At 35.1% G+C, this 14,890-nt stretch overlaps 1 protein-coding gene across 1 annotated transcript in view; it reads left to right on the forward strand.

Annotated features, from left to right (window-relative positions):
- Positions 1-637: 637 nt before the first annotated feature.
- The window catches only part of LOC108547444 (protein gooseberry-neuro), a 62,527-nt gene continuing 48,274 nt past the window's right edge, over positions 638-14,890 (forward strand). The window contains exons 1-2 of the mRNA XM_017899974.1: positions 638-946; positions 12,963-13,074. Of these exons, the coding sequence (XP_017755463.1) occupies positions 644-946; positions 12,963-13,074 (415 nt within the window). The 5' untranslated portion in view covers positions 638-643. The remainder of the gene's footprint in view (positions 947-12,962; positions 13,075-14,890) is intronic.

Consider the following 14,890-nt stretch of genomic DNA (forward strand, 5'->3'; position numbering starts at 1 on the left):
TCACTCACACAGAAAAATATGTACCTATCAGAACCAAGTATCTACAAAGACATCCTCCTCAACAAAGCTCAGTTATTAAAAATCCTCGTACCTTGTCTTTATGACACCTTGAAAAAAGGTAGGCCTAACCAGAACTCAATTATTTTGCTCATACACCAAAGTATGTACCTATCAAAACCAAGTATCTACAAAGACATCCTCCTCAACAAAACTCAGTTATTAACAAAAATTCTCGTACCCTGTCTTTATGACACCTTGAAAAAAGGTAGGCCTAATCAGAACTCAATTATTTTGCTCATACACCAAAGTATGTACCTATCAAAACCAAGTATCTACAAAGACATCCTCCTCAACAAAACTCAGTTATTAACAAAAATTCTCGTACCCTGTCTTTATGACACCGTGAAAAAAGGTAGGCCTATTACTCCATGATGAATGAAGTGCACTTCCTCCAACTGCCAACTCGCCAAGCAACGCTCAGCTGTCTTTACTCAGCCTAGTCAAATACACTGTATACGCGTTATCGATTCGGGATAGACACGGAGCAGCGTTGGCTCGAATCTCTATGGCTGCATTAGACGTTCGAAGCTTTGGAATCGAACGCAGAAAGACTGATAAAACGTTTGCTACAGGGCAGGGTCGGATGAACCAACTGGGAGGCGTCTTCATCAACGGCAGGCCTCTTCCCAACCACATTCGCCTGAAAATCGTGGAAATGGCAGCGGCCGGGGTGCGTCCTTGCGTTATCTCGCGGCAGCTTCGCGTTTCTCACGGCTGCGTGTCGAAAATTTTGAACCGCTATCAGGAGACCGGTTCCATCAGGCCAGGTGTCATCGGTGGCAGCAAGCCCAGGGTAGCCACGCCTGAGATCGAGGCTAGGATAGAGGAAATGAAGAGGGACAATCCCGGGATATTCTCCTGGGAGATCAGGGAGAAACTGGTGAAGGTAAGAAACGAGTGATCCTTGCATTAGTTTCGTCGAATGGGCTGAAAGATTGAGTTGCATTCTTCTTGCTGGGTGTAATGGACGTTTATATCGCATTACGTTAGGCTCTCGATTATCCGCGTTATCGATCAATCAGGATCTCGTATTTATTGACAACGAACGATCGTGTCTTACGACTTTCTTTTGTTTCTAAGAAATTCCTCTTTGATTAGCCGTTTCCTGGTAGAGAAGGTGGCCTGTTAGAGCTAGCTGCGAGTGAATATTCGAAATGTAGGAATGAATCGTATGAGAAAAAGAGGATCGCCTTTCAATTGTGCAGAGGAATGTATCTACCGGCATATAAAGAGCTTCTTGCATAGAAAATTTAGTGTCTTCTTATAGCAGCTTTTAGCTAACTCTTCCTAGCTAGGTCTCCCTATTAGATCTTGAAGGCCCTGGTCTTCGTTTGTCGATAGCGATTGATTTCCAATTAAACGAATTTATCATTGCTCTGCTGTAATTTTTAATTACATATAATCGATTCAGCAGATGAAACTTTCGTCGCCTTTAGAATTGAGTTTTAACACTGGATTACTGAATTGTGAATTGAAATTGGTTGGGTACAATTAATTAGAATTGACTTGCTAGATTGGAAACTTTAAGTGGAAATAGGAGAGTAGAAGACTTTGAATCTTTTCAAATATTTAATTAATAATTTAAATCGTAAACTTCTCATACTAAATACCATAAAAATAAATTTTACTCATCATACAATTGAAATTATATTTATTAGAACGTTTAAACATATGCGAAATTATTTTAATTTTTGGAAAGTTTATAATTTTATTGAAGATGAAGTGGATTCACAGTGGTTAATTAAAATTCAATAATTTTTCAATGCACAGGTGCACAGTTCATTGAATTGTAGTGCAAAGGGTTATCTTTGAGTTTCCTAGCAAAAGATTGACGAAATAAATGAAGAAAGCTGGATAAAATCTGTCACTAAGAACTAGGATAACATAAAACTTCGATAAAAAGAATAAAAAAGGAAGGAAGAAAATTCTCTGTCAATTTGTCATAGAATGAGATATCATTAAATTATAATAAAGATTAATTGAAAAATTATACATACACTTATAAACGAAAGTATTCAAACGTTCACATTTAACTATTTTTATAAAATAAATAATTAAAAAATTCCAAAATTGTATCAGTAAAATTGGAAAATAATTAAACTATATATATATATATATAGAATATTTACGTCAAACGTACTGTAGATATTGACCGTGGTGGCGCTAGTGTACCGAAGATCGTCTTAAGTCTGAAATATACAGGAAAAATAAATCAACGTTATATCGAGACTTATTACTTTTTAATTAAAAATAATTTCGACTCATATTATACACTGCTTTTGAATATTTTTGTGATTCCTCAATATTGCATGTTTGCAATAAATTTATCATTACTACACTTAAATAAATAAACAAAATATCCTCATAGCCCAATTAAAAAAGTAAAATATTCACCATTATTAATACAAACATCAATGTATAGTTTAAACATCTCATTCTCCATAGAACTAGCAAAACATAGAAAAATGTTGCTCCAATTAATAACATTGCTTTTGTAAATCCGATTGCAAATATTCAAGTATATCTAATTCATAAGACATTCTATTTAAAGTACACAAAATTTCTTTTTTACCTATTACGAAAATAACAAAAATCGAATTTTTTAACATAAATCATTCCTATTAAAATTATTATTAAAAAAATTATTAAAACGAAAATTTTCTTACATGTGCCTATATTCATCATCGATCTACATAAATAAATAAACAAAACCAAAGCAAATTTGCCACCAAAACCAATAAAAAAGAAAAAGAAGAATTTTCCATCAACAATAACTCTGAAACAAACTATACATCTCATTCTGCACAATAGTAATAGAACATAGAATACCATCACTGGAATTAACAAAATTGTTCGGTTAAGAAAAACTCAAAAATTAATTTTTGCCATAAATCATTCACGTGTTAGGTAAATTTTCTCACAAGGGTTACAGGTTCATTGTCAGTCCACGTAAATAAATAAGCAAAACTGGAGGAAATCTGTCGCCAAAATATCTTCAAGCTGGAAGAAAGAATAAAAATAACACTCGATATTGTAATACACTCCTGATCCTGCATAGGAGTAGCAATTTCGCGGGTCCAGTTTTCCATAGAGGAAAACATCGAAAGGCGTCGCTCGACCTCTCGATCGGGGGTGGACGTTTCCGCAGGGTCCCTCTATCTCTCGGAAGATCGCGAGCGAGTGGGGCTTTTTAATCTTGTGCACGAGGCGTGCACGAGGTGGGCAGGGGTGTACGTGAGCGCCCCGAGGCGACTCGCGTGTCCTTTAATACGTTACTGCCCGCCGCCTACACCCACGCCTCATTGGCGTAACGCTCCCTCGTTCGTGCCGCGATTTTCGAGTATGCAAAACGGCTTTTCCAAGAATAGCCTCTTCCGTGTGCGCCGGTTTATCTCGACACCTTGAAAAATCGCCATGCATCGCGGCGAACACCATGTTCCGGCTGAAACACCACGGAGGATAATAATTTCCTCGCTGGCTGTCCGATACAGAGGACGATAAAAAAGCCAGGAACAGAAGACGTGTAACGTGATAATAGAAAGGCGTGAGTCGGGATGCAAGGGTATTTAATCATCCCTCTTTGAGGGATGAATGGCTGCCACAAGTGAAAATTTTGGTGGACTGGTTCGTTGTTGGTTCAGGATTTTTCTTATTGGCGTAGAATTAAAATTCATTTAATTCAATTTATTGGATGGGAGATTTATATTTTTCACAATGAACATATCAGGATTGGAATGAAAATGAGAATGGAGGAAAATTTACAAAAAAATCTTATAAGAGAAAATATTGAAAAATTAATTATACGTATGTATAGCGAAAAATGTAATTGTTAAATTAAGTGACCAAGGTGATAACGTCACATCTGAAATTTTTAGTCGAAGGTTTAAAAATGGTCACTTAGATTATGGTAGATTTAGTGTTGGTAGAGAATGGGAATTATTTTGTTTGAAACGAAGAAAGTTTTGTTAAGTAACATGTGAATTATTTTGTGCTATAATACATAATTTCAGTTAGGAATATTGCTTCGAATTAGAAATGATACCATGATCTGTTTGTTATTGGACAACTTAATGTTAAAGATATTAAAGGGACAGAGGTAAAAGATTGAAGTTGATGAATGATTTTTATATAAAATTGTTGATCTTAGATGACACAGTATACTTGTATTTTATAGTGCTTGTCGTTTAGTATAATGGAAATCGAATTTTATGATATTATGATGTAAGTAGTTTGGATATTACTATGAATAATAGGTGTATGTAAAAAGTATTGTTCAGTTTTATATTTTATGTGCTACATGTGTTTTAACTAAAATGAAATTACTTCGTGAGAGGATGAATGATTATCATAATTGAAAACTGTAAAGCAATTAGCCTATTGTTAATTTTTATTTTTTATAGATATATTTTTTTATTGTGACATAGGATTATTTCGTGAAAGATGAATGATCCAATCAGTCCACTGGAATTCTTTAAAATCCAGCTTTCATACTTTATAACTCGAAAGTAAAAATTTTCTATCGCTCTTAACTTGAATGCATTCGAAAAAGATACTGCAGGTTTGTTGATCATATTATTAATTGATTAACAACGAGTTTGCCATGAAATTTTCTATAAACAAGACTATTTTCCAATAAAATTACGTAAGGTACGAATCTTCTATGCACAGGTGTCTTTTTGATAAAAATGTCAAATTATGTAATTATTACGAGCAACTGTAAAGTAATAATAAATATAAATAATGGAAATACATTTCTTTGAAGTTTGCACTATGAAATTAATAGCTCCATCATCAGAAAATCTTGCCAATATCTAACTGAGATTCAAACATAACCTCTATATGAACAAAGTCATCCATTAAACTCAGAAAGGAATACATAAATATATAAATAATAGTAATAAATATGCCCAATATAGGTATATCTTTCTACACCCTAAATTATACCTAATTATTGATTTAATATCTCTATCAAAGATACAAAATGTCATCAACATCTATCTCAGTTTCAAACATAACCTCAACATAAACAAATTCATCGATTAAACCCAGAAATAAATAGAATAAATATGAATAAATAAAGAATAAATATGAACAACACAGGTATATCTTTCTACACTCTAAACTATACCTAATTACCAAACTAATATATCCATCAGAGACAGAAACATTCACCAATATCTATCTCAGTTTCAAACATAACCTCTACATAAACAAATTCATCAATTAAACCCAGAAATAAATAGAATAGATATGAACAACATAGGTGTATCTTTCTACACTCTAAACTATACCTAATTACCAAATTAATATATCCATCAGAGACAGAAACACTCACCAATATCTATTGCAGTTTCAAACATAACCTCTACATAAACAAATTCACCAATTAAACCCAGAAATAAATAAAATAAATATGAACAACATAGGTATATCCTTCTACACTCTAAACTATACCTAATTACCAAATTAATATATCCATCAGAGACAGAAACACTCACCAATATCTATCTCAGTTCCAAACATAACCTCTCTACAAACTCGACAAAGAATATCTTCTCATTTCTCCAAAAAAGAAATCAACCTATACATACATCGTCACACCATACCAATCTACATCAAACACTTTACAACAAACATTCATCCATTATTTCTCATTCTAACCTCCAAAACGACCTTAGAATCAAAGAAACCAACCGAACGTACCACTAGTCTGAACGAAATCAACCCGTCGCACGGTGGACTGCCCAATCCGCGAACCATACTCTTCACCTCGGAATACCCACAGTCCCAAGGTGGCCAGGACGTAACCGGGCCTCGAAACCGCTGAAACCTCTGATCGAGATATTCGAGTAGCGGTAGCAGTTGGAAGAGCAAGAAAAAAAGGCAACCTCACCCGTATCTCTCCCGCGACGAAGATAAGGATCAGCGTACGGGTTCTCAAACCGCGAGAACCCCGACTATCAGTGCCGGCGAGACCAATAAGCCCGATAAACCCAATAAAACCGATCCATCTCTGGACCACGTGGTGAATACCCAGGGCTATCCCCGATAGAGAGATAAATCTGCGTGGCTGGAGAGGAGAATGCCCCAGCGTGGTGTAGGACTGAGACAAAGAGGAGCCAAGAAGGGCAAGAGACGACCAAGCTAGATGGCCGGCGAGAGGCGGAGGACGAGGCCGAAAGAGGAAAAACGGTTTCGTGAACGCGTACGCCGTTGCACAGTCGTGGAAGCAGGCGGTCGTGGCCGGCATTAATACGGCATTTAATGCTGGAAGGAGGCGTTCCTGGGCCCGAGGACCCGGGGCGGCATCCGTCCTTCTCCGTCCACCTTCCACGGGTCGCTCGCCTGCCAGAGGACTCCGTCTCTCTCCTGCTGTCATCGCCCCGGACCCAAAGCCTCGACCGCCACCAACGGCACAAGGATCGTTATTGTTTCTGAGATCGCCGATCCGAAAGATAGCCATCGACACCGACGACCCCCTTTTTCGCTTTTTTCACCTCCCATCCTTTCTCACTCTCTCCGTCTCTGCCGTGACGGTCGCCTTTTACCTCTCGTCAGGACTCCACGATCCTCGTCGGGAACGTTCATCCTCGGCTAGGGGACACGGTTCTTCACCTTCGCCCTAGGACACTTCTAGCCTCTTCCTTTATCTTGGTCTATATTCGTCTCGCGGTCGCGATGCTCAGCTTGCACTTCGTTATGCTATCGATTTCTCGGATTTCTCAAGGGTGGATGGAGGAGAGGCAGATTTCGGATTATCTGCAAGATCGGACGAGATCGCTGGTGAGATATCATGATCGATAGGAGACGATACGGCGTGCAGATTTTCGCAGATTTTCTGACTGCCTCTGGCTGTGAGCTTGATAGTCCAAGTTAACTTAGATTACTGAGATTGGGGTTCGGATTGGAGTTTATGGTTGTCCTAGCAGATAAAGGCATTAGTCTCTTTTGAAACTGAGTAGAGAAGGTGGTAAATGTATATATGCAGACGAGTCGTTGATGAAAGGTTGTTTTAGTTTTGATGGATACTATAACCTCGTTGACTTGGATTGTCGAGATTAGGGTTTAATTAGGTTTGTCGCTGTTTGAGGAAATAGACGCATTACACTATTAACAGGATAAGTAGAGAAGGTGGTAAATGTATATATGCGAGCATGTCGTTGATGAAATTTTGTTTTATTTCGGATTGGTCCTGCGAACTTGACAGTCCACGTTGACTTAGATTGTCGAGATTAGGGTTTGATTAGTTTGTGGTTGTTTGAGGAGATAGAGGCATTAGCCTATCTTTTAGGATGAGTAGAGAAGGTGGTAAATGTAATATATATGCAGGCAAGTCGTTGATAAAAGGCTGTTTTATTTTTGGTGGGTACTATGAGATTGATAGTCCATATTGACTTGAATTGCCAAGATTGAGGTTTGGTTGGGTTTGTGGTTGTTTGAGGAGATAGAGGCATTAGCCTATCTTTTAGGATGAGTAGAAAAGGTGGTAAATGTAATATATATGCAGGCAAGTCGTTGATGAAAGGCTGTTTTATTTTTGGTGGGTACTATGAGGTTGATAGTCCATATTGACTTGAATTGCCAAGATTGAGGTTTGGATTAGGTTTGTGGTTGTTTGAGGAGATAGAGGCATTAGCCTATCTTTTAGGATGAGTAGAGAAGGTGGTAAATGTAATATATATGCAGGCAAGTCGTTGATAAAAGGCTGTTTTATTTTTGGTGGGTACTATGAGATTGATAGTCCATATTGACTTGAATTGCCAAGATTGAGGTTTGGTTGGGTTTGTGGCTGTTTGAGGAGATAGAGGCATTAGCCTATCTTTTAGGATGAGTAGAAAAGGTGGTAAATGTAATATATATGCAGGCAAGTCGTTGATAAAAGGCTGTTTTATTTTTGGTGGGTACTATGAGCTTGATAGTCCATATTGACTTGAATTGCCAAGATTGAGGTTTGGTTGGGTTTGTGGCTGTTTGAGAAGATAGAGGCATTAACCTATTAATACGATGAGTAATGGAGGTGGTAAATGTACATATGTAGGCGAGTCGTTGATGAAACGTTATTTTAGTTTTGATGGGTGCTATGAAGTTGATAGTGCACGTTGATTTGGATTGTCAAGATTGGGGTTTATGATTGTCTGAGGAGATAGAGTCATTAGTCTATTTTTTGGGATAAGTAGATTAGATGGTACATATACATATGCAGGCGAGTCTTTGATGAAAGGTTGTTTCGTTTTTAATGGGTACTGTGCACTCGATAGTCCATATTGAATTGAATTGCCAAGATTAAGGTTTGCTTGGGTTTGTGGTTATTTGAGGAGATAGGGGGATAACACTGTTATTAAGATGAGTAAAGAAGGTGGTAAATGTACATATTTAATCGAATCGTTAATAAAAGATTGTTTTATTTTTAATGGGTACTCTAAGTTTGATAGCCCAGATTGATTTAGATTGTCAAGATTGGGGTTTGGTTAGGTCTGTTGCTGTTTGAGGGGATAGAGGCATTAGCCTATTCTTTAGAATGAGTAGAGAAGGTGGTAAATGTACATATGAAGGCAAGTCGTCGATGAAAGATTGTTTTATTTTTCATAGGTACTGTGAGCTTGATAGTCCACGTTGATTTGGATTGCCAAGATTGGAGGTTTGATTGGGTTTATGGCTGTTTGAGGAGATAGAGGCATTAGTCTACTTTAAGGCTAAGTAAAGAAGGTAATAAATTTAAATATACAGATGAGTCTTCTTTATTTTTGATAGGTACTATTCTGTTGGACAATCCTGACCTTTCTAACCTAACCCAAACCTAATTACAATAGTAATCTCGATAAGTCGAAACCTCTGTAATTCGAAGATTCTAGTTTTTCCATTGAGATCTGAGTCTTCGAAATACAACTGTATCTTAACATGAAACATATAGAACTTAGGCCAATCTCATAATCAACTGTTTTAAACTCTTAAATTACTCTACTAAATCGAACAGGTCTACAGTTGCGATATTAGTCGTAATAATCGATGTTAATAATATTTTTTACTTATTGATAATTAATATTTTTCTTAACACTAGGGATATCAAACCAGTGAAAATAACTGCTTCCAGAGTTCTCGTTTTTGGTATCACCGACGAGATATGACTTATACAGTTGCTTTTCATTAACTTTTCATTAAGTTCCATCGAAGAGATATGAGTTATACAGTTGCTTTTCATTAACTCTCAGTTCTGTTCAGACAGAAACATAATTATATGAACCTATTTATTCCCATCACACCACCGTAATTATTGTCATCTACATACACTATATTTAGATAGCCATTACAGATAAGTAGTTCCACTGTTAATGATCTCTTCCGCTAAGTTTAATTAAAAGATCGAATACACGAAATGCTCTATCTTCGTAAACCAGGTGGTCCAAGTATCTCATACGCGTTTCTGCGATGAAAATTAAAAGAAAATCTGACGCATTTACGAGTTGTGGTTACAAATGGATCGACAGATTGCCAGATACTTTTTCAAATTAGCCTTATCGTATGTGTCGAATATTGCTGTTGCTAATTGAAGATTCTATAATTTGCATCCTCCTGGCTCAAACCACTGTTCCCGATGTGGGTTTGTTGACATTTATGGTCTATAAAGTGCCATGGACTGTAAAAAAGTCGTGATTATAATATTGACCTCTTTCGATATGGAAAATGAGTTTTCTTGCTCTGTATTTGTCAGTCTGATAAAAAGACCATCAAGTGTGATCAAGTCATTAGCTTCTAGTTTCATTTACCTATCGACTGTCATATTCATTTATGTCGAGCAACTTCTTCGTCATTTTTTATTCGTTCTTTATAGTTATAACTGTAATTTTAATTTGCTGTATAATTAGTTCGAATTACTGTTGAACGAGTTTAGCTGTGAAGGAATAGTACCTCATGACCATTTAAGTCAGGCCAGGTTAGTTGAGAAATTAAATTTCTAGATATAATTTATTCACTATAAATATTGAAGTATTTGTTATCGATATATGGAGATATAAATAATTTAATAGATAAAATTGTAAAATATTTTAATAGTAGAATGTCTTTAAGAGATTTTGGTAAAAATTAAAACGATGACTGACTAGCTGGGCCTATTATGTATTCTACATAAGATTATTTCATTTATTTCAAGGAGAAAGAAAAACACAATATATATTGCATGAAATTTCTGAAATTTATAATTGAAAGATTAGGTAAAAAAGATAATAAGTGTTAGAATTTTTGTAGATGAAATAAATGTCTAATACTGTAGACTCCATCGGTAGAGAAACAAGTTCCAATAAATTGAACTATGTCATTCATAATTTGGACATTTAAATATCAAAAGATTTTTATTTGATAAGAAGAAAAGAATAAAAGTATAATTATTCTTGCAACAAGGAAACCACTATCATAGTAGTATCATAGATCATAGTTTCTGAAATTTATAATTGAAAGATTAGGTAAAAAAGATAGTAAATGTTAGAATTTTTATAGACGAAATAAATGTCTAATACTGTAGACTCCATCGGTAAATAAACAAGTTCCAATAAATTGAACTATATCGTTCATAATCTGAACATTTAAATATCAAAAGATTTTCATTTGATAACAAAAAAAGGAAAAAAAGATAAAGAATAAAAGTATAATTATTCTTGCAACAAGGAAACCACTATATTGCAGATCATAGTTTAATTTCAGATCACTGTTAATTCTTAATTCTTTCACGAGTAAGCACTTCGCCAGACGATTTTCCATTTAACTCACTAGCGCCACCACGGTCCATATCTACAATAAACGTTCATAAGTATCACATATACCGTATTATTTTACTCATTTTCGAATTTTATCTCGATATAATCTTCGAATTATCTTCTTACTATGTCATACATTGACACAAATTTCTTGCCATGCCATTTCATGCACATCCAGACTCGCGATGGGATTAAATCTCTCAATTACTGAAATATCGAAAAATACACATTTGAAATCCTAATAAACCCTGTACCAAGCATCCAAAACTCGCTGATGAATAAAACTTATCATTTCTTTAGAATTCCCATATGCTACGTCAGTAAACACAGAAGTTAGTTTCTCCAGCCACCAGTGCTACCTCCGAGCAGGAATAGCCACTGACGAAAACAGAAGCTCTTAATACCAAAAAGAATGTACGCATTCAGAAGCATAAATCCGCGTTGAAATTCGTTTAGTGAAAGACACGTAGAATTTCCAAGCCATTCATTCCTTCAGCTTTTTCGAGCAGAGCCTTTTCAGCGTCTCGCGCGTAAAAAAGATTTCACGATCTATCCGACCGTACCATCGGTGAATTCAAGCGTAGTAAATACTTTGCGCATAACGGTGCACAGCGCGATGTGTAATAACGCTGAATCTCAGCCGCGCAAAATGTATATTTTGCTTTGAAAATGATCGCGCGAAATTGCAGTGCGGTAGGCTGCATTTGCAAATCGCAAATGCCAGGCAAAGTGCAACCCACGGTGCGCCGGCAGCGGATTTGCATTGTCCTCGCGGATTAGTAATGAGAATGGGGAAGGAAGGAAAAGAGGGCCGAAATTTAAGGTCGTGTCTATGATCATTGAACAGGTTCGTGATTGGATAACTCGAAGATTGATTTCCGAGTGAATTTTAATCTGGTCTTGTGAGAAAGGAATGTTTGGGAGTTGATGAATGCATTTTGCGCGACCCGTTCCGTTTAGGTCAGTTTTTCAAGGTTTCTTGGTTAGGCTTTAAAGAGAGTTTTAATCCGAGTATATATTGGTTAATATATTTCTCTGAGATTAGGTTATATTTATCGAATGAATATTATATATCATTATAACAATATTAAGTCATAATTATTATATTATAATACAGTATAATGTAATTTAATTAATTTATTATGTAATACAACATTACATAATATTATATGAATATTATATGAACATTTTATAATTTTTTTAGTATTATATTGTACAGTATTGTGTCAAAATTATATTAATTATTATTATATTAATATTGTAATGTTACATAATATTACATAAAAGTTACGGTATAGTAATACATAAGAATCTTACAGTTAGTTGAAATACCTGATAATTTTCAATTTTTCTAGAAAATCTAATTATACAATATTATAATACAATATGAAAGGAAAAATTTAATTCTGTCAAAGTTGTCTGAAATACACATTTTCATTTTTACTACGAACTTCTACAGGAATAATCCAAATTTTATTCTATTCCATGTACATAATATTGTAAACCTTTATCTCTGAGACCTTTCTTAAATTTTTCAAACGCTTTTCCTCCATTTCGAAGAACCCTAGAACTTTACCCTAGAATTCTCCTAGAAGTTCTTCATTTAATTAATCCATCAATAGACAAAGCTTCATAGTCAAATAATTTGCGTGTTATACATGTACATTCGCTATATTATATATTATACACTATATACTATATACTGTATACTATACACTATATACTATACACTGTATACTGTACACTATATACTATACACTATATATTATACACTGTATACTATACTATACACTATATACTACACTATACACTATATACTCTACTATACACTATATACTACACTATACACTATATACTCTACTATACACTATATACTATATTATACACTATGTATTATGCACTATACACTACACATTATATACTATACTATACACTATATACTACACTATATACTATACTATACACTATGTACTGTACATTATATACTATACACTATATACTATACTATACACTCACAATCAGTTAGGACTCAATGAATCAAGCTTTAAGTAAATTCGGGATTTACAAGTGCAACATTGTCGTAGACGAATCTTCGTTACCTGAAGTGACAAATGCGACAGTTTTCACAGCGACATTGATATTTCGTTGGAACAGGAAGGCTTCACGGATCCGCCGAGTGTCAGCTCCATCAGCAGGTTGCTTCGCGGTGGACGACCTGGTGACGATGGGAAAAAGGACTACACCATCGATGGGATATTAGGCGGTGGTGAGTAGACTATCACAATTTTACGCATCGCTATTAATCATCGAAAAATACTTATTCAATTACCAATAAAGAGGATCCAATGACACCGTTAAATCCTAACAGTGAGAAAAAGTACCAAGTCTGTTATTTGCTCCTGCGTTAACTAACGATAAGACACACACGATGATATGCTATGGGTACATTACAATTAAATGTCGAGTTCACGAGGATTTGAATTATTTGCGAATGAATTTATTCCACTAGGTTAAACCATTCTAAATGCCACATTCCACGTTTTTGAAATAAATATCTCGAATCCTGTGTTCATTTTAGAATATTTATTCGGGAAATACAATAGTTTCTCAGCTGCTTTCGCGGAATAGGAATCAGACCAACCAAAGTTGTTGAAAATACCGCGTTAGGAGAGGACTGAGTGTATCGATATTTTCATATATGACGCCATGCTAGTACTTCTGTGTTTCGATTTGTGTATGAGTTATGCTTATATTTATCGGTGTAATACCAGTATTTTGCGTCTTGGTAGGAGTTCCTGCTCTAAACTCGAAGCTTTCATGACGCTAGAATTACCCATCTATAACGTGTATCTAGATATATTTTATGTAGTTAATAACAAAACAAAATGGCACGATGAAAATAAACATTGAACACGAAGAATGTCTGATAACTAGCAGTACAAGCGAGTAGGAGGTGATTCTACATCTAAAAACAAGTCGGAAAGGAAGAATAACATTTTTCCATTTGAAGCTTCGTCTTCGAGAAAATCGTGTTTGAAAATTCATGGGGTGCACGCATGTATGCAGATTTAATCAAATTTCAATTCTATGAATTTTGGTGTATATTTTTCTTTGAATACCTTGAAGGACAGTAATTTTCGGTGTTATTTTGTCATTCGATGTTTTGAATATGGATATAAGAATATTAGAAACGTTTACAAATATGAATGAAAATGGATTATAGTAAAATTCATGGCGAAGGCGCTCTGTGAATTTTCAACTCGATTTTCTCGAAAACGATGGCTTAAATGAAAATATTTTATTCTTCATTTTCGACTTGATTTTATGTTAAGTTGCTCACTATAAGTTTCACAACCAATTATCGAACATCATTTACAATTATAAGTTATATTTATATGAATAGATGACAATAGTAATTTCTCCAAAAGCAACTATACGTTTTACAGTAATCAGGAAGCAAAAATGTTCCATAATCCTCTATAACTAAAAGGAGTCGAAATGATTTCTAAATGTAATACTGGAACCTGGATTTTAATATACAATACGGGCTCTAGCAACAAGGCTACGTTGGAAAAATACAAGTCGGCGGAGAGAAAGAAACTAAAACTGAAACTGACCTTTCGCAAATTTTGTGGATGCTTATATAACGTTAGTTTTTGGTGGGGTGAAGATGACCATTGACCCTTAGTGGAAATAGGAATGAGTCAATTGTTTTTGGATTGTGAAATTGGTCTGCGTTTATCAGCCAGGTCCTTCTAGTGACTAAGATCCAACGAATCATTAGTCATCCAACATTTGATATATTAATATCGATCTTCCAAATTTTATAAAATGGTGACTGAAAGTAACCTCTCGAGTGCAAAGGATTAATAATTAATAATTTACTCTAGTTAATTATTTATTATAAAATATTTCAATATTACTAACGAAAAATATTAAAATATCTTAATATTTAATATTTTGTTATAATATGTTGGTACGTGGCGAAATATAAGCACTCTTGAAATTGGACGAACAGACTTTTTATTTTACAAACGTACAGATCAGATGTGAAACAAAGACAGCAACGACGACGACGACGA

The sequence above is a fragment of the Eufriesea mexicana genome, unplaced genomic scaffold (assembly GCF_001483705.2).
Source record: "Eufriesea mexicana isolate 0111107269 unplaced genomic scaffold, ASM148370v2 scaffold1030, whole genome shotgun sequence".
Taxonomy (NCBI): domain Eukaryota; kingdom Metazoa; phylum Arthropoda; class Insecta; order Hymenoptera; family Apidae; genus Eufriesea; species Eufriesea mexicana.